We start from the raw sequence: 22,104 nt of genomic DNA on the forward strand, positions 1-22,104 counted from the left end.
TGTCCCAGACAATCTTTCTTAAAAGCCAACGTACCATGTAATATAACCCAATCATGGAAGTAAAATCCATCATATTCATAGTCCTGGAAATTATGTAGGGTGTGTATAACAGGGGGCACCGATCTTGAGGACTATCTTAGAATTCTGCCTACCATATTATTTAACCTGGCTTCAGGTCTCTGCTATTTAAAAATTCTTTTGATAAAAATGAAAATAAATTTATTTTTTAAATGGTGGTAAAATATACATAACAAAATTTACCAGTTAAACCATTTTAAGTGTACAGTTCAGTATTAAGTACATTTACATTGCTGTGCAACCATCACCACTATCCATCTCCAAAACTTTTTTCATCTTTCAAAACTAAAACTCTGCTCCCATTAAATTAATAAATCCACATTCTCCCCCACTCCAGCCCCTAGTAACCACTGTTATACTTTCTGTCTCTATGAATTTAACTATTCTAGGTACCTCCTATAAATGGAATCATAAAATATTTGTCATTTTGTGACTGACTTCACTTAATTCTACGTATGTTTGAACCTAAATGTTAATACACATCAAAAAAGACTGAGAAGGAGTTGGCAGTTTGGTAGGAGTAAAAACCATGAGAATATGTAAACTACAGATGGAAGGTCAAGAGAAGAGTGTCCAAAAAAAAGAAATAATACATTGGGTCAAATGCTGCTGGGACAGACAATACACTGGGGTCAAGTATGCTAAGAGTGGAGAACTGACCATTCATTTTGGCAACATAGAGGTTATTGGGGACCTTGATAAGAGTATAACACAATCATTCTCTAGAAGTAATAATATTAAATGATCATAATGTTTATTATGGTAATGGATTATTTCCCCATGGTTTGAAAATTCTGGAGTCAAGATGAGTGATGTAAAGCTGCATAAAAATCAATAAAGCCCAAATGCAATCTCTTTGGCCTCAGTTTCCAAGTCATTTTATGATGAAATGGGATGTTATAAGAAATATTACAGGGAAAAACATAGGTATTAGAAAATATAAGAGATTACCTATATGTTGTACATAACTACGCTGAGATTTTTTCAATTAACAAATATTTATGGAGTGCCAAGAACAGATTTCATTATAACTGCATATTTCCTCAATTGTTCACATATAAAAGGTTTAAAATGTTAAGGTATTAGAGAAATTTGCAATGGTCCATGAAGATAGTACGTCTATTGGGCTAATCTTAACCTAAGCAAACAAGTAATGATGCTAACTCCAATCAAAGCCTTCAGAAAATTTGATTCTAATAAAAATCTGGGCATAGCAATTTAAGGAAAAGCAAATGTCTGAGAAATCAAGAGCAGTTAGAAAAATCTTTCTTCCATAGAAAACACAGAATTTCCAAATTTCTAACCATTACCTAGAATGTAACAAGTACTTTTACATAAAAATAGCTGACCACATGAATGGTAATTTAATTTGAAAAACCAACCAACTTCCCCCTCATAAAAAACACATCACCATTTTCTTTGGTTTTTTTTTTTTGTTTGTTTGTTTTCTAGAGACAGGGCCTTACTCTCTCACCCTGGCTGGAGTACAGTGGCCCAATCATATAGTTCACTGCAGCCTCTAGCTCCTGGGCTCAAATGATCCTCCTGTGTCTCCTGAGTAGCTGGGACTACAGGTGCACATGAACACACCCAGATGATGTTTAAAAAGTTTTTGTAGAAACAGGGGTCTTGCTATGTTGCCTATGCTGGTCTCAAACTCTTAGCCTCAAGCGATCCTCCTACCTTGGCCTTCCAAAATGCTGGGATTACAGGGATGAGCCACCACGCCTGGCCCCATTTTCTTTTACTTATACATACTTAGTTTATAATTGTTTAGTATTATATGTTTAAAAGGCAGCTTTTAAAGGCAAACAGAAACTGCTCTAGATATGTATGTAGTTCTTAAGAATTACTAGCTTAAAATCTGCTTAAAATAAAGATCTTCTCTACCTTTTATTTTTGACTCTTTTAAAACATACATTTTTCTTGCCTTTAAAATTATCTTTCCATTTTTCCCTATTCTAAGAAATCTGTTTTCCTATAATCCTCATTTCCCAGCTCTTATCTACCTTTAGTAAGTGGCTTCTTTCCTAAAAAGGAAAACAGGGTCACTTGAAAGGGAGAGAGAACTGCACCCAAAATATATATTTTATATTCATATTTCTACACTTGATCTTAGCCTAAAGGCCGAGAAGTAATTATATTCATATTTCTGCCTACTTAATGAAATGGTATTTTGTGAGGCCATTTCTAAAGAAGGCTTAGATTGTGATATGTCCATTTTAGTTACTAACTAATATAAAAAGTGCTGGAATGCAAGAGGATTATAAACATTTATTGAAAAGCTAATATAAGCTATTTCACATACTCATATTTCTAGATCTTAATTTCCTTTTGCCATTACTCATTACAAAAATTTTTAATGGAGATCTTTGTCACTTTTTTTTAAGAGACAGGGTCTTACTCTGTCGTCCAGGCTGGAATGCAGTGGTGTGATCACAGTTCATTGTAGCAACTCCTGGATTCAAGTGATCCTCTCACCTCAGCCTCCTGAGTAGCTTGGACTACAACAGGCACCCGCCTTTTAAAATTTTTTGTAGAGATGGGGGTCTCACTATGTTACCCAGGCTGATCTTGAACTCCTGGCCTCAAGAAATCCTCCTAATTACAGGTGCGAGCCACTGTGCCCAGCTTTTGTCACTTATTTTAACAGCATTTACTAAACGGTATAGATTTTCTACATCGAAGAAAATAACTTTAACAGTGATTATTTTATTCATTAGGAACATGAACAATTAATGACAACTGAATTTTCCTATATTTTCCTTTTTAACCTAAATATTATAATTTTCTCTTAACTAAGTCTTATATAACATACTTTCTCTTAAAAAGTAACATTTAATAGCTTTTAGGGACAACTTGGGACTATGAGATAATGTACTCAGAATGAGTCACAGTTTTTTACTTAAATTGAAATGGGCTGAATTTATGAATGGATGATCTGTTATGATTCATTTTCACAAACAAGACTCATTAATGTTTCAAAATGAGCATGTTTTTAGCCACTCTAATGGAACTCTGTTTTTATCTTAGAAGGGGAAGTATAAAGGGCAAACTTTTTATTACAATAATATGGTTTCCACCAGTATGAAAAATAGTTACCTAGGCTTTAAAGCATTTTCTAAGGGCAGTTAAGACTTTCTAAGCAATGTATAAAGGCCATGACTTCTCCATGGTTCAGTCTACTAATTATGGAAAAAAGTAAACACGGCGTACTCATACAGGAATGAGAACATACTACACATTGTTTTGGCTTGAGTTACTTACAATTTCAGTAGGACTTAAAGAACTTAGTTAAATTCAGTCAGATTTATTGTAATGTAAAGTCAGTGGGCAAAAGATAATTAGTGGTCTTGTAAAAAATTCTTAGAATATCAATCTCCAATTATTAATATAAATTTAAGATATAGTATAATTAGCATAGTTATGAATACACAAAAATTTGGAAACTGGTAGAAACTTGTAGAATCTAATTTGCCCTAGCCCATCCTCATTTCAGTATGTGCAAATTAATGGCCAGAATTTAAGTAATCTACCCAAGGCTATAGAATCACAGCATTTTAGGCTTGTTAAGAACCTTAAAAGGCATCAACTCTAACCAACCCCTCAAAAGAAATTAACCATCCTCAATAACAGCACCATCATGTGAAAAGCCAGCATAGATAGGGATTACCACCTGCAAAGATGGATGGAAAACTGATCACTTCTAACCCTCATTGACAAAGTTTATTGCTTATTACAAAGTTCTTCCTCATGCTAAGCTAACATCTGTTTTCCTATAACTCCCACCCATTGTTTTACTCCCAGACCTATGTCTTTAGCAATGCATCATTAATTCAGTCATGAATTCTGTTATTTCCTTAAAATTTTATTGTTATGGATTTAGGAAGAAAAGTTATATGTATAATATTTCATGGCTCTAGTTATAGTAACTGCAGCAAAGTCACTGTAGTCACTGTAGTGACCACTTAATTTCTGATAAATTTCAGAGGCATTTTTAGTATCAAAGCCCTGACATATCTAACGAGAGTCATGAAGGCTGAGGTGTCTCAGGGATTCCAGAATATCAGAGCAGATCACGAGGCACTGCACTTGCATGAGGACACTCTATTCAGTATTTTTGCTTATCTTCCTAAAATATAAAATTTGAAGGGGCTAAAGCATATAAAAACTTTTCAGGCACAGTTGCTCTGTATATTCTTTTTACTTTTTATAACTTTCTCTCTTGCATGTGGTGGCATGGAATCATATCAGAGTAGAAGTGCCATAACAAGGCAAAACCACTAGATACTTAATTAATAAATTCTTATTCTTTAGTCTCATTTGTTCATTTTGAGGTGTCATGGAAGAAAAGAGAAAAAGAAGGCATACCTGCCTCTCAATAAGGAGGGTTTTTAGCTAAAATTGTTTGTCTACATAAACTCCATTTGCTTGACACACAGAGATGCTTAAGAAACGTTAGTTTTTTTCTCTTCCCCATTCAACTTAAATATCCATTGAGAGTTGTCTACGTGCTGGATGCTATGCAAGACACCAGGGTTATAAACATAGTAAAACTTAATATCTGCCTTCAATTGTTAATATTTTTATATATGTATCCAGGACTAAGAGAAGAGAGAAATTAAAGGGCTTTGCAGAACAGATGATATGTAAAGGAGGGTACCAATTTACCATCATGAGAGCCAGCTCTGCAACAGGGATTTTAGAGGTTTACCACATATTCTCTATGAAATACGTTTCTATGAACTTCCCAGTAACCCAAATTTAGAAACCTTGCCTAATTCCTTATTCTGCATATCTCTCCACAACATGAAACTAAGAAGGGAAATCTTTAACATGTTTCAAATATCTATTAATATTAAACCTAAAAATTTCCTCATTCAATAAGTTTTTATATTCCTGTGTACAACTTACTAGGCAAAAATGATTTAATTTTCACAGTATTTCAGCGCACAATTTGTTGACATGCTATCAAAGCACTTCACTACAAAAACATAAAAACACCAAGTTGTTAGATCAGTTTCAAAATACCTCTTAATAGGAAAAAAACCAGAGATTCAAGATAGTATTCTCATTTCAAAAGTAACGATGTATTAAATATTCATGCTGAAGCTAATGAATAGTGGCTTAAGATGGGAAAAAATTAGGTATGGATCCAAATCAGGCAGTATAAATAATCTAATCAATGAGCAGAATGGGAGAGTGGTAAAACAGGGGATTATATTTTTAGATATTTAAGAGTGGGAATAGTCCAAAAGGGCATGAAATTAGGTAAAGAACTAAGGGAAGACAGACATCAAACCCTGATGAGGACTCAGAAAGAATGGTATGGGACAATAAAAAATATTGAATCAAATGAACAAAGTATATATTTTGAATTTTTTTATTATAAATATGAAAAAATATTTTTTAAAACAAATATTGAAAAGTCCTTGTTTGTGTCCCACAGTGACTTATTTCCCCTTTCTTTCTTTTTTCCTTTTTTTTTTGGGGGGGAGGGAAGAAAGAGAAGCTCAGCAATGCATTTAAAAGATTGTTATATTTTATTGAACATTTCTGGATGTTTACAGCTGGAAGACTTTTGGGTATCATATTTTATATAACTTTTTAGCTATTCCAGTCTCTTTGTGGTTATTCAAATAAATCGGGTCATTTTTTCCTTCTGTTGCTTTCGAACATTGTCCCCTTTGTCTAAAATGCCTTGAGATCCTTTATCCATCTGGCCAACTGCTATGGTTCTTAAACACAGCTCATGTGTCACTTTCTCATGGAAGAATTTTTTTCCTTACATATCACTCTGTGTTACAGAACCCCTCCTTCTATGCTCTCATAACATCCTATGTATATCTCTAATGGCTCTTTTCACCCTGCAATATACCTGTTAATTTTCCCTTTCTCTTTACTACACTATGTTCTTGAATGGCAGGAACTTAGTTTTAGTCTTAGTTTTCTTTAAACGCTCAGCAGCTAGCACAGTTGCCTCAGTAGATACTTAGGAAATTCACAGAAAAAATGATTAGCAATTTGTCTTTCTGGGAAGTATGCCATAGCAGAAAAAGTACTATATTGAGCTCTGCCCATAACTAGCTGTAACTCACAAATTCTGAATCACCAATAAGGTGATTATTTAGAGCTCTAAAGTTCTCTGTGATTCTCTGTTAACTTAGTTTTTGTTTCTCTAAAATATGAACAAATAATAAAACTATTTTAAAAAGAATAGTCTTTAATTAAAATGCTTATTAATTTATACTGGATTTATCTCAATTCTTTAGGTTTTACTGTAGAGATTTTCTTTTATTGGGATAGTGGCTGTCAGAAAACAGCTTTGCTAACTTGATTGCCTTAGGGTCATAATGATCTATTTTTCACTCAGCTTCACTAGCATATGATTTTCCTCCCTTGAGATTTTCTCTTTTTCCTCTTTATCTGTTACCTCCAATTTTATTCATACTCTTTTTTTTACCTAACTCCAGAACTACTCTAGGAAGGGGAATGACACATGATATAAAGTAGTTACGGTGAAGGGGAAGAAAAGGGAAGAGATAAACTCCAGGAATCACTAGTGTTTTCTCTTCCTGCCTTCTCTTGATTGGAGTGGGGGCATATTGGTCTTTACAAAGACTTCAACCCCAGTCCCTTGTTCACTACTATTCCTTCCACCTATATCCCATGTAATTTTGGACAGGCAAAAACATAAAGAGGGGAAAGTATTTTTATTTTCTTTCTAGTTCCCTATATCCTTTCCTATGTTTTTAAAAACTCTGCCTAGTAATTTTAAAACAAAGTCTCTAATCTTAGAATCTGTCATATAGAGAAAGGAGTTTCTGTTTTCCACTGAAGCGGAGAAATGTTTCCCTACCTAAAAATATCTTTACGTGGTAGTTAGTTTCTGATGTTAGACTACTGTTAGTACCACGGGTACATCATAACTTAGATAGGCTTTTTTTTGGCCCTTACCAAAGGGGTCACTGCCACATATAAAATAAATTCAATTGATTTATGAGGGGTGTGGTTTACAGATTATAGTTACAAATTAACTTTTTTTTTTTATGTTTTTGAGACAGAGTCTCACTTTGTTGCCTGGGCTAGAGTGAGCGCCGTGGTGTCAGCCTAGCTCACAGCAACCTCAAACTCCTGAGCTTAAGCGATCCTACTGCCTCAGCCTCCCGAGTAGCTGGGACTACAGGCATGTGCCACCATGCCCAGCTTATTTTGTCTATATATATTTTTTAGTTGTCCAGATAATTTATTTCTATTTTTTTTTAGTAGAGATGGGGTCTCGCTCAGGCCGGTCTCGAACTCCTGACCTTGAGCGATCCACCCACCTTGGCCTCCCAGAGGGTTAGGATTACAGGCGTGAGCCACTGTGCCCGGCCCAAATTAACTTCTGAAATACAAGCTATTTATAATTCAGAGTCTGGTTATCCAACTGAGATGAGCAGTTTTTGTATTTTAGGTCACACTAACACTATAATGAGTATCTTCATCTACAAATGTGTTTGAAAAGATCAATGCTATATTAGTTAAAATGTTTGCATTATAAATAATAGATATTGAAAACCATTTGAAAAAAGATGTACATATAAACTTAAGATGTATGCTTTATTAGAAACTTACATTCTAAGGGGTACAGTATTAAAAACAAGATTATTTTCATAAAAATCTAATTGACAAATGAAGACAGGTAAGGTTTACCATATTGCTTACAAATTCTAAGGCCTGGTTTCTTTTAATCCTGTAATATGTGGATTCTTCCTATTTGTGAAGCTACCTTAACTGCTGCACAAATGATTTAAATTAGAATTTTAAAACTCTGAGATATATAAAGTTTAAATGGCAGGCTAAAATATTTAATTTTAATTATTGAGCTAATTACTTCTTTTATTGAGTTAGGTCGACTTCTTCCTTGATTAAATAGAGGAGACAGCCTAGATAAGATGGGGGAAGAGAAGAGGATCATAAGTCCTGGTTTGCCCGGAATAGTCTTGGTTTACACCAGATGTCCTGGAGTCACTGCTGGGGTCCTTTCACTCTCAAAGGTATTCCAGCAGCTTGGTTGATGATAAAGTACCTGGCCACCCTATGTTTAATGCTCTTTTTTTAACATTAAAACAACAATTAATATTAAGTTCCCAATATACAGAAGGTCAGGAATTGAAGGGGATACTAAGGAATGTAAGAAATGGTAACTGTCTTCAAAGTGCTTAAACCTTCAGAGAGACTGAATAAATATTTTAAGATAAACAATGCAAAATTTAAATGACTTTAAAAATACAACTAGAACAAATATTACAAGATGGCACATGGTTATTTGGTAAATGAATGGCACAATAATTGGTATTATAGGGTTTCACAGGAAATGGGAATCACCTTCTATTAACAATAACACCACAGCACTCACCATTTATTGAGTACCTTGTATGTGCCAGGTCTGGTTTAGAGTGCATTACACACACATTAGCAAATATGCACAATTATCCTATTAAATATACTATTATTGATGGAGATGGGAATTTTATGGATTAGAAATGTACTTACAGAGGTTAAGTAATTATAGAGGTTAAGTAATAAGCAATACTACATAGCTAAAAAATGGCAGAGTTAGGATTTAAACCCAGGTTCTCTCTCTAATTCCAAAGCCAGTGACCTTTTTACTGCTATCATGTTCACATATAAAGGTGGTTCTCAACTGGAGGCAAATTTGCCCCTCTAGAGGATATTTGGTAATGTCTGGAGACATTTCTCTTTGTCATAAACGAGTGGGTGAGGGGGACTTACCGGGGGTGGAAGCCAGGGGTTCTGCTAAACATCCTACAGTTCACAGAACAGTCTCCCAGAGCAAAAAATTACCTGGTCCAAAAGTCAATGGTGCTAAGATGTTCACTAAAGAAAGAAAGACTTTACAAAAAACCTGTTAAAGTTAAGATCTGAGCTTAGTCTTAAAGCACAGGTAGGATTTGGATAGGCTGGGGGTGGTAGTAATAGGGGTGAATTCTAGATGAGGGAAATAGTACAGACAGCACAAGACAGTTTCAAAAGACAGTGAATAAGCCAACGAGAAAGACTAAAGGAAAACAATATTGAAGGGGAAGTGGGAACAACTACAAAGTTGAAATGATCTTTTTGAAATATTGAGGAACCTGGACTAGATTCATTGAAGATTTCTGAGCAGGGAAGTGACATGAACAATATAATGTTACAGTAAGATTAATCAAGAAACCAGGGAAAAGAGGCTAGTCAGAATGCTACTGCAATACTTTTGTGTGGTGGTAGTGAGAAAGAAAGAAGAAATCATAAACATACACACTATTAGGTACTATAAGTTTTTGTTTATTTGGTCTCTAATGATTATTACTGATTACTACTCTTACCTGTAATGCACTGAAACTGTCCATCTTCTCTTCTTATTGTAAATGCTTCCCCTGGGTTAACTTGTACCAGAATAACCTTAAAATGAGGGGAAGAAATATTAATCAAAATAACAAAAGAGTAAATCAGAATATAAAAATATTAAACGTTGCTAGTAACAGAGCAGATGTGAACTATTTAATCTTATAAAACCAGAAGGAAAATGGGGATTATACACTTACGATGTGGGTCTCTTCAAAAAGTATTACTTCACTTTTCTGGAGGTCAGACTTAAGCCAAAAGTAAAGGGAATAGAAAAAGAAGATAGTGGCAAACTTTTTTTTCCCCACAGAGACTTTCTTTGCTAAGTGGCAAACTTTGATTGGAAAGAAAAGTCAATAAACTTCACTCTGAAACAAATATGGAGTCAAACCATAGAATATTTGGATCATCTATGTGAGTTCATAAGTGGCAAAGTATTGTGTTTTTCTAAAGATAAAGTATAAATTAACAGGTAGAGTATGAGCTGAGCATACTTTAATTGGTATTATATCTTATAAGTCATATCTGAGAATGTATTAAACTAAACACACCATTCTAAGAAGTTTTCTTTTTATTATACAGGTGATACATACTAATTTCATGACATTTGAAAACAGAGAAAAATAGGAAACTGGGGAAAAAAATAAGTCCTACTACCCTAAGATAAACACTGTTAACATTCTGATAAATTTCTTAGTCTTGTTCTTCATGGGGTTCATTCCTCCCCTAAATCCTAGATACAAGATATTCAATTCTGTATCTTTTCTTAAGTTTAACATAAAAGACTTCCATGTTATTACTCAAAATATTTCATCAAATGATTATACCATAAACTGCTTTACTATTCCCTTAATGTAAGGAATTTAGGTAATTTTCAATTTTTTCCATTACTACTAACAATGCCAAAGTGAGCATTTTGGTATGTAGTTTCCCCCTCTCTATAGCTAGTAGTTCATTTTGATAGATTCCAAGAAACACAATTTTGGTGCCTGCTGCTATACTGCCTTTTAAAGGGGTTTTACTACTTCATATTCCCTCTCATAGTCTAGAATACCCTTTTACTACATTTTCTGCAACCCTGAAAATTACAGTTGTAAAATCTTTATTGCTTTGACAGATGAAAATAGGATATTACAGGATGACTATCCCTTATCCAAGATGGTTGGGACCAGAAGTATTTCGAATTTTGGATTTTGAAATATCTGTGTGTGTGTATGTAAAATGTGATATCTTGGGGCTGGTATCCAAGTCTAAACATGAAATTCATTTATGTTTCACATAAACCTTATACATGTAGCCGGAATGTAATTTTATGTATACAATATTTTAAATAATTTTATGGATGAAACAAAGTTTTGACTGTGACCCTTCATATGACCCTGTCACATGAGGTCAGGTGTGGAATTTTCTACTTGTGGCATCATGATGGTGCTCTAAAAGTTTCAGATTTTGGAGCATTTTGGATTTTGGGATTTGGGAATTTTGGATTAGGGATGCTCAATCTGTACTGTTGTTTTAATTTGCATTTCTTTGATTATTATCTCTATGCCAGTTACTAGCTCTTTTATAAATTGCTTGTTTATATCATCTTACATCTTTTGGTTTCTAAGTGTTGTTAATGATTTGTATGAATTCTTTGCATATTAAGAATAATCATATTGTACTATATTATGCTGTAAATCTTTTTCTCATTTTGTTTTTTCCTTTTTCTTTACTACAGGTCTTTATTTTCCTATAGCCAATGTTATCCATTTTTTCCTTTGTGATATCTTCTATTACTTCTATATTTAACTTCATCTAGAGCTCTGCTGTCCAATCATAGCAACTTGGCTATCAAGTACTTGAAATGTGGCTAGTCTGTATTGAGATGTGCTGTTAAGTGTGAAACACACACAATTTCAAAGGCTTAGTATACCTAGCCAGAGCAATGAGGCGAGAAAAAGAAAGGGGATCCAAAGAAGAAAAAAAAGAAGTCAAATTATCCTTATTTGCATATGACATGATCTTATACTTAAAAAATGCTAAAGACTCCATCAAAAAAACAAATTTAGTAAAGTTGCAGGATACAAAATCAACATACAAAAATCAGTACTGTTTCTAACAACAATCAATCTGAAAAAGCAATCATTCTGAAAAAGAGATCAAGAATGCAATTCCATTTATAATAGCTGTAGAAAAAAAAAATACCTAGGAATAAATTTAACCAAAGAAGTAAAATATCTCTATAAGGATAACTATAAAACGCTTATGAAAGAAACCGAAGAGGACATACACATAAAAACATGGAAAGATATCCTATGCTCATGGATTGGAAGAATTATTATTATTAAAATGTCTATATTACCAAAGGGATCTATAGATTCATGCAATCCCTATCAAAACAGCAATGACATTCTTCACAGAGATAGAAAATTCACAAAGAATCACAAAAGATCCCAAATAGCCAAAGCAATTCTGAGCAAAACGAACAAAGCTGAAGGCATCCTACTACCTGATTTAAAAGTATACTATTGAGCTATAGTAACCAAAACAGCAAAAAACAAAAAAATTTAGCTGGGTATGGTGGCATCCACCTGTAGTCCTAACTACTCTGGAGGCTGAGGCAGGACGATCACTAGAGCCTAGGCGTTGGAGGGTGTAGTGAGTGATGACTGCACCACCATACTCTAGCCTGTGCAACAAAGCAATACCCTATTTCCAAAAAAAAAAAAGACATATGTAAAACTTGAAAGACTTGAAACTGTTGAAACTCATAGAAGAAAACATTGGGGACAATAGTCTGGGTAAAGATTTTTTTATGTAAGACTTTTGAAAGCATAGGCAACAAAAGCAAAAATAGACAAATGGGATTACATAAAGCTAAAAAGTCTCTGCACAGCAAAGAAAACAATTAACAAAAGTGAAGAAACAACCTACAGAATGGGAGAAAATATTTGCAAACTATCCATCCAATATAGGATTAATAACTAGAATAAATAAGGAACTCAAACAACTTGATAGCAAAAAAATAAATAATCCGATTAAAAAATGGGCAAAAGTCCTAAATAGACATTTCTCAAAAGACATACAAACGGCCAACAGGTATATGGAAAAATGCTCAACATCACTAATCATTAGGGAAGCGCAAATCAAAACCACAATGAGATATCATCCTACGCCAATTACAATGGCCATTATCAAAAAGACAAAAAATAATAATTGCTGGTAAAGATGTGGAGAAAGGGGACTGCTCATACACTGTTAGAATATAAAGTAGTATATCCATTATAGAAAACAAAAAATTAAACAAAACAAAAAAAACTTTCTTACTGCTGGGTATATATGCAAAAGAAAGGAAATCAGTATATTGAAGAGATATCTGTATTCCCATCTTTACTGCATTACTATTCACAATAGCTAAGACATGTAATCAACCTAAATATCCATCAACAAATGAATGGATAAAGAAAATGTGGTACATATACAGGATGGAATATTATTAAGCCATAAAAAGAAATGAAATCCTGTCATTTGCAGCACCATGGATGGAACTGGAGGTCAATTTCTATATTATTAATATATAGGTACCCAGACTATTAACTGGTCAATAACATGTAGATATGAGACACTGGGATTAATGCTTATTAGTAGTTAAAAATTAGGTATTTTATTCAGACATTCCCCAAAAGGAAGGCCTACTGGATAATTCAAAGTCATGCTAAAATCTTAGAAAAAGAAAACACTATGATTTTTTTCAAGTATATTCTAGTATTACCAAGGCAACAGTGATGAGAAAAGACTTCCAAATCACTTTTGGTCCTTAATTCATACTGGTCCTTAATTCATATTATAAACCAGTGTGCCTAGGCACACTCATACACTTAACTGTAAAGCTTTAGAGACAGGAATTATACTTTGTACCTAGTTAGTATTCTTTATAACTTAACCTAGTAGTGTTTACTTTAGTAAATGCTTATGAAATGAAATTGTATTTCAATTCCTAAAAAGCTACTATTTGAGAACTAACCATATCTAACCAATTTAAAATCTTATGATTTATAATTTGTCACATAGTCATGATTTCTGCCTATCTATATGGAGCAGGTACATGGAAGATATTTAGGAGACAATTTAAAATATTGAAGAAAATATCAACGGTGGCCATATTTTTTCCTATTCTATTTTTTCTATTTCTAGAGGTGGGGAGAAAATGGGGAAAACATGAACTACTACTACTTAAAAATAATGATTACTAAAAACCAAAACAACAGTATAAGTAGGTTGGCTACTTTTGGATTAATCAAAACCAATTATTTTCTAGTCCTTAAAAGAAAAAGCTTTTAGCTTTTCTCTGTTTAGTATGATAATTAGTTGTGGGTTTGTCATATATGGCCTTTATTGTGTTGAGGTACTTTCCTTCTACACCTAATTTATTTAGAGTTTTTATCATGAAGGGGTATTAAATTTTATCAAGTGCTTTTTCTGTATCTATTTAGAAGACCATATGTTTTTTGTCCTTCATTATATTAATGTGATATATCATGTTTATTGATTTGCATATGTTAAACCATCCTTGCGTTCCTGGGATAAATCCCAATTGATCATGGTATATTATCTTTTTGATGTATTGTTATATTTTATTTGCTTTTTTTGAGACAAGGTCTTGTTCTGTGGCCTGGGCATGAGTAGCTGGGACTACAGGTGAGTATCACTGTGCCCTGCCAATTTTTCTATTTTTTTGTAGAGTCAGGGTCTCATTATGCTGCCTAGGCTGGTCTTAAACTCCTGACCTTAAGCAATCTTCGTGACTTGGCCTTCCAAAGTGCTAGGATTACAGGCGTGAGCCACCACATCCAGTCTGGATTTGTTAACATTTTGCTGAGTATGTTTGCATTCATATGAGATATTGGCCTGTAGTTTTCTTGTCTTGTGTCCTTGTCTGGTTTTGGTATCAGGGTTATGCTGGCCTCATGGCATGAATTAGGAAGAGCTCCCTATGCTTCAGTTTTTTGGAATCATTTGAGAAGAACTGGTATTAATTCTTCTTTACAGGTTCTGTAGAATTCAGCAGTGAAGCTATCTGGTCCTAGAATTTTCTTTGTTGGGAGACTTTTTATTATTGATTGCATCTTGTTATTGGTCTATTCTATTTCTTTTTGGTTCAATCTTGGTAGGTTGAATGTGTCTAGGAATTTATCTATTTCCTGTAGGTTTTTGAATTTATTGGTGTATCGTTGCTCATAGTAGTCTCTAATGATCCTTTGTACTTCTGTGGTATCTTTTGTGATGGTCCTTTTTCATTTCTGATTTTATTTATTTGGATCTTCTCTCTTTTTTCCTTAGGTAGTCTAGCTAATGGTTTATTAATTTTGTTTATCTTTTCAGAAAACCAATTTTTTGTTTCATTGATCTTTTGGAATTTTTTTTAGTTTCAATTTTGCTTATTTCTACTCTGATCTTTAGGATTTCTTTCCCTCTACAAATTTTGGGTTTGTTTTGTTCTTGCTTTCCTTGAGATGCATTGTTAAGTTGTGTATTTGTAATCTTTCTAGTTTCTTTTTTTTTTGAGACAGAGTCTCACTCTGTTGCCCGGGCTAGAGTGCCATGGCTTCAGCCTAGCTCACAGCAACCTCAAACTCTTGGGCTCAAGCGATCCTCCTGCCTCAGCCTCCCGAGTAGCTGCGACTACAGGCATGCGCCACCATGCCCGGCTAATTTTTTTCTCTATATATTTTTAATTATCCAGATCATTTCTTTCTATTTTTAGTAGAGACAGGGTCTTGCTCTTGCTCAGGCTGGTCTTGAACTCCTGAGCTCAAATGATGCACCCACCTCGGCCTCCCAGAGTGCTAGGATTACAGGCGTGAGCCACCGCGCCCGGCCTTTTCTAGTTTTTTGATGTAGGCTTTAACTTGTCTCTTAATACTGCTTTTGCCGTACCCTATAGGTTCTGGTATATTGTTTCTATTTTTATTTGTTTCAAGGAATCTTTAAATTTCATTCTTAATTTCTTCCTTCACTTATTGGTCAAAAGTGCCTCATAAGGAAGATGACTCTCCACATCACCCTCACAAAAACAAAGCAAAACAAATCAAAACAAAAACAAAAACTTTATCCATTCATTTTTAAAATTTATTTTGCTCACACAGGAGGTACATAAATATTCCCTTAAAATTCAAATGGTGCAAACATTCATCATGATAGCTACGCGAAAAAGACAATTCTAAATGTTGGTTTGACTGTGGAGCAACTGGCAACTATATAGTGCTGGTGGGACTGCAAATTGGTACAGCCTCTTTGGAAATCAGTTTTGCCATCAGTGGATGGGGAAAAATAATCTTACCATAGAGATAGGCAGCAGATGTTTGGGGAAAAAAATAGTTTTCCATAATAAGGGAAAAAAAAAGTAACAAATTTGGTGTTTGAGGGAGTATGAGAGGAGTTCAACTGATATTGAGGTATTTGGGGATGTTTAAGTAGAGAAAATAAAAATAAAAGCAGCTATTATTTGAATAAACACATTCCCTTTGACTCATGTATTCTACTTTGAGATATATACCCCAAAGAAATGCATACACCTGGATAACTAAAGCCATTTACAAGAATTTCTTGAACCATTATTTGTGATAGCCAAAAACTGGAAATAACCACAATTTCCATCAATAGAATGAATAAAGAAATTAAAGTATATTCATATAATGGAATACTATGCAGCAAATACTATGCTACAGAAATTTTTATCCTCTCTCTTAGCTTCATTCTATGAATTGTTCACCAGTTTTACCTTCTTAATATTTCTCAAATCGTGCATCACTAAATATAACCTTAATTCAGGTTTTTATTTTCTTTATATATTATAATAATTTATTTGCCTATCTTTGCTCCTCTTAAACATTTTAATCTGCATTAATAAGATTAACATACTTTCTTTTAAATGCTTCAAATCCCTAATCATAATCATAAGTGCTTAAACAGTTCCCATTAAACTTAAAATACAACTCAAATTTTCTTAAGACATTTTAATACTGCACAAATACCAAATATACACAGGTTATCTCAGTATTATAAAAACTTATTTCCAAACTTAACATAAAAGTATTAGTAGCGTAAGTCTGATTTACTTCATTTTTATACTTAAGTCAAAGAAACTCTAGGCCCAGGAGGTTTCACTGAACAAGTTCTACCGAATAATCAAGGAAGAAACAATTTTAAGCTTATACAAACTTAGCCAGAGAATAGGGAAAGAAAAAGGGGTGAACTCCTATTTATCTTATGAGGCTGGAATATCTTTGATACCAAAAACCAGAATATATTAGGAAAAAGCCAAATTATAGGCCAATCTCACTCATGAGCATGAACTAATAATAAAATCCTAGAAAAAATATTAGCATATTCAAATCCAGCAATATATAAAAAGGATAACATACCACAATGAAGTCACATGTATCTAGGAATACAGTATCAGTTAAACATTCACAACTCAGTGTAAATTATCATATCAAAATTTAAAGAAGAAATACATGATTATTTCAAGAGATGCAGAAAAGGAAACTTTTTCAACACCCACTTACAGTAAAAAATTCTTGGCACACAAGAAATAGAAAAATACTTCAATCTTATAGAGCATCTGTAAAAATCTACATAATCACACTTAAAGACAAATGCTGAAAACATTCTTTTTGAGACTAAGTCTCAGAACAAGTGAGCATTTAGCAAGGTTGCTGGATATTAAAGCAATATATAAAAATAAACTGTATTTCTATTCACTAGTACCAGAAAATGAAATTTCACACACACACAAAATTTATAATAGCATATAAAAAACCAAGTGCCCAGAAATAAACCTAACAAGAGATGTTCAAGACCTTTATGGAAAAAATTATAAAATCATCAATATTGGTTCATTGGTTTTAATAAATGTATTATACTAATATAAGGTGTTAATAACAGGGGAAACTGTGCTGAAGAGGTGGTATATAAAAACCCTGTACTGTCTGCTCAAATGTGGTTTTTTTCTTTAAGACAGGGTCTCACTCTGTCACCCGAGCTACAGTGTAGTGGCCTCATTGTAGTTCACTGCAACCTCAAACTCCTGGGCTCAAGTAATCCTCCTGCCTCAGCCTCCCAAGTAGCTGGGACTACAGGTGCACACCACCATGCCTGGCTAATTTTTTCTATTTTTTTTGTAGAGACAGGCTCTCGCTTCTGCTCAGGCTGTTCTCAAACTCCCAGCCTCAAGCAATCCTCGCACCTCGGCCTCCTAGAGTCCTAAGATTACAGGCCATGAGCCACCATGCCCAGCTTCAATTTTTCTTATATGTCTAAAACATCTCTAAAAATAAAGTCTACTAATTAAAAATGGGGGGGCAGGGATTCCACAAACACAAAAAAAGGTTCAAAAGCTGCCAGTTGAAAGGAATGATGAATGGTCTACTACAGCTTTCCTAAAAGCAACAGTGATGCTTGGAGGGATTTCCTCTAGTACAATGCATAAGCCAAAAGACCCACTATGTGAAATATGATATAGTAGCTAATATGTTTGCTGCCTTAAACCAGAAAATATTTATGAGCAGATAGGTAATCTTTTTTTTTTTTTTTTTTGAGACAGAGTCTCGCTTTGTTGCCCGGGCTAGAGTGAGTGCCGTGGCGACAGCCTAGCTCACAGCAACCTCAAACTCCTGGGCTTAAGCGATCCTCCTGCCTCAGCCTCCCAAGTAACTGGGACTACAGGCATGCGCCACCATGCCCAGCTAATTTTTTCTATATATTTTTAGTTGGCCAGATAATTTCTTTCTATTTTTAGTAGAGACGGGGGTCTCCCTCTTGCTTAGGCTGGTCTCGAACTCCTGACCTCGAGCAATCTGCCCGCCTCGGCCTCCCAGAGTGCTAGGATTACAGGCGTGAGCCACTATGCCCAGCCAGATAGGTAATCTTAATAGCCAACTACAAGGAAATTAATTTGATTCCAAGAGGTAGAACAGAAATCATCCCATATAGGATAATATTCCCAAGAAAGTCAAGACAAGGGATAAAATATCTGCTATCCTGAATTTTTAACATCATGCTTGTATGTGACAATTCCCTCCTGTCAGGAACACTCTTAGCTTGCTGCTTACACCAGGCACTAACCAGGTGGTACTGTATCTCCATAGGCAAGCTCTAACTTGGCATACCAATAAGTTCTTGAGTTAAGACAAAGAAATGTCTGCTGTCAGGTTCACTGCCCTCTCACCTCTAATTGTTACGTATTTTGTATAGTCCCTTACATTCTGCCATAGCTATTAGTCCACACTCTTAGAATTACACTTTAATATGCATCCCTCACAACTCTCTTCTAAGTTTTCTGATCCACTGCTTACTGTAACAATCTCTACTGATTTAAACCCTGACTGGGATATCTATAGTTTCTCCAGTCTTGTAAACAGTTATTGAGTGCTTCAATTCAGATTCAGCAAACATTCACTGAGCTCCGTCAGGCTCGTTTCAACCCCATAGCTAGCTACTCTAAGAAGATATTATTACCTCCATTTTCTAGAAAAGCAAACATACTCAGAGTAGTTAAATAACTTGTCTTAGATCACTGAAATCAAATCCAAATCTATCAACCAAGTTCAGTGCTTTTCCCACTGATCTTTAGCTCTTTCCCTATCAAACTACAAGGCACTCTCCCAGTTACAGTTTAAGGCTTTATGCCACCTTCTGAAATGTTTTTTTTTTACCCTACCAAAAAACCTGTCCTCTATACCTACTAATCCTACCCGAGTCTTCAAATCTTGCCAGTAGGTTCTTCTATTCCCAGATACTTTCTCTATATCCATCTATAACACTACTACAATGTGACAGCCATGGTGCTCTCGAGATTTCAAGGAAATTCTGCCAACAGAATCTCCTTTAGGGGGAAGAGGAGAAATAAGTATTGAGAGGGCATTATTGTGTTGTTTCAGTCTGTTGTCTTCCCCTTAACAGAATATATGACAATAGCAACTACATCAATGTACTAGATTCTTTTATGCATTAGACTATATGAAACTAGTGACTGGCCGGAGGCAACAAATGATAACTGAAGACACTCTGAGGGCCTCATAAGGTAAATATATACCTCCACATCTATTATTTTTGTGGGTAAAAAAAATCTTAACAGACTTAAATTTGATGATGAAAAGCAAGTTAGTAAAATGAAGTTGTGCTAAAAGCTATCTGAGCACATATAAAAATTACAACCAGGACACAATACTTTTTATGCTACGTTTATATAAAACAGAAAAATTTAGAACCCAAGCCAATTGCAACTGATTTTTTCAATAGCAGTAGCCCCTTATCTTCTAAGCAAATCATAATTATCCACTATAGATATTGTTTGTAAAGTAACAAAATGTGATTTTTTTTTTTTTTTTTTTTTTTTTTTAGTTTCCAAAGGAGGCAGTATGAGTAATGGTTGGGGGTAGAAGTTTTTTGTGATCTTGAACATGTTATTTAGCCTTTCTGAAACTCATTTTGTTTCATCTGCAAAATAAGGACAGGTCTATCTACCTCACAGGATTTTTGGGAGAATTAAATGAAATCATAAAGTCCTTACAACAATATGTTACACTTTGAGCACCCAAACTGTTCCTTCTCCTCCTCATTATCATTCATTATGTCCTTAGTCTTTGTTTCTTCACTTACCTTACTAAAATATCTACTGTATAGGACAGGCATAAGAAGTAAGCATATTGCCTTGAACATAATAAGTACTTATGAAAGCCGATTATTCCCATCCCTTTAGAATTACTGGGGGAATGATGAGTCAATGCAACTACAGAACAACATTTTTAAAACCCTGGGTTGGGGAAAAATATATTAGCTTTTCAAGAATTGTGCATTTGCTTTTGGAAGTGAGAGCCTTGTGAGGAGAGGAGAGTGGGAAGAAAAGGAAAATAAAGTTTTATTACTAGATAATGTAGGCAGTAATTTAGTTGCATAATTAACTCGATTTCTTAATGATTTAAACTAATGATTTATATTAACCTTTAAGGTACAAGGTTAAACTTAGTTTAAAAAAAAACACTCAGGGACTAGTACATTATTTGTCTAAAAGAAAACAAAAACAACTTAATGGCAACTAAATATGTACACAAATTTGACCATAGTTAGGTAGACATTTTAGAAGCAACTTCAAAAACAGTCTCATTATTTTATCATCTTACAAAACCAAAACAACATTTTCAACTGAAGTTTAAAACACAAATTAACAGAAACCTACTATTGTGAAGTTTAATTCTGTTTTAAATTTTGCATTCTTCTGAAAGAAATATATGTGTAACAGACGTAAGGAAATAAAGATTTCATTTTCCTTACCTGTTGTGTTCCATCTGCACTTACAATAGGGGCAGACAGAAGAGAAATATCACTACTTAAAATCTGAGTTGTATCCAGTAGCGGTGGATGTTCTGCCATTATCAATAAGACATTTATATACTGGATAACGCTCCAACTCTGAAAAACAAGAATATATAGCCATTTGTGTATACATCCCTAAAATATATTAAAATATAATACATTTAAGATTTGACTCATTCTTTAACCTACAGAGATATTCCTGTCAAAAGAAATTCTGTAATATTCTGTTGACTACTTTTTTCAGTCAACAGACCATTTAAGGAAATATATTTCTTACAACCTAACCAACTGTCTAAGTAGTCAATAAATTAAGATATATTAAAGCTAATATTAATATATCAGCAGCCTCTATTTAAATTCCATGTCTGTCTGCCTCTCCACCCCTTCCATCTCTATATAATATTTATTTAACCACTGCTACTTAATCTAAACACTAAGATAGGCACTGGGAAATACAATGATTGAGTAAGGCAACCCTATCATTGATTGTTTTTTCCTATGAGCAGCCAAGGTAATTATCGAGACCTAATCCCCCTCATCCACCGTATCTGTCTCGAGGAACTACATTACTCAGACAGGGCACAATGGTGGAAAAATTTGCTCAGAATTAGGATAAGAACCTTCAAGTTTTAAGTTCTTATCTTATTTGTTTCTTCTGTTTTTATTACTCTTTTCTAAGTGATACCTACACTTTACAATAAATCAAATCATTGCAGTGATAAAATCCCATATATACAGAAGTCTTTTTAGACATTTACATAAAAAGACGAGACTTATTATAGGCAACATTAGTTTGTATCATATATAACATCAACTAACAAAATATCAGCAAATTACATTTCAAGATGAGCAAACTGGCACCATCATAAATTTTACTGAATCTGTAGTGAAAATTAAATAAACATTTTCAGATGCTTACAGAATTCTACAAATCAGTAGGGTCAAGATATCTAACTTTTACAAGAGATTAAATTCATTTATTTAAAAATCTTTTTTTTTTTTTTTTTTGAGACAGAGTCTCACTTTGTTGCCCGGGCTAGAGTGAGGGCCGTGGAGTCAGCCTAGCTCACAGCAACTTCAAACTCCTGGGCTTAAGCGATCCTCCTGCCTCAGCCTCCTGAGTAGCTGGGACTACAGGCATGTGCCACCATGCCCGGCTAATTTTTTCTATATATATTTTCAGTTGTCCAGATAATTTTTATTTCTATTTTTAGTAGAGACGGGGTCTCGCTCAGGCTGGTCTCGAACTTCTGACCTCGAGCGATCCACTCACCTCAG

General features: G+C 34.2%; 1 protein-coding gene and 1 pseudogene across 3 annotated transcripts in view; both read right to left on the reverse strand.

Moving 5' to 3' along the window:
* FNDC3A (fibronectin type III domain containing 3A) overlaps positions 1-22,104 on the reverse strand; it is a 136,752-nt gene that overhangs the window by 88,708 nt on the left and 25,940 nt on the right. For all 3 annotated transcript variants that reach the window (XM_045567132.1, XM_045567133.1, XM_045567134.1), the window contains exons 2-3: positions 20,785-20,922; positions 9,450-9,525 (exon numbers count right to left, since the gene is read on the reverse strand). In XM_045567132.1, coding sequence (XP_045423088.1) covers positions 9,450-9,525; positions 20,785-20,883 — 175 coding nt within the window. In that variant the 5' untranslated portion in view covers positions 20,884-20,922. The remainder of the gene's footprint in view (positions 1-9,449; positions 9,526-20,784; positions 20,923-22,104) is intronic.
* LOC123649522 lies at positions 2,096-2,217 on the reverse strand (annotated as a pseudogene).

This window comes from Lemur catta, chromosome 13, assembly GCF_020740605.2.
Source record: "Lemur catta isolate mLemCat1 chromosome 13, mLemCat1.pri, whole genome shotgun sequence".
In the NCBI taxonomy this organism is placed as follows: Eukaryota; Metazoa; Chordata; class Mammalia; order Primates; family Lemuridae; genus Lemur; species Lemur catta.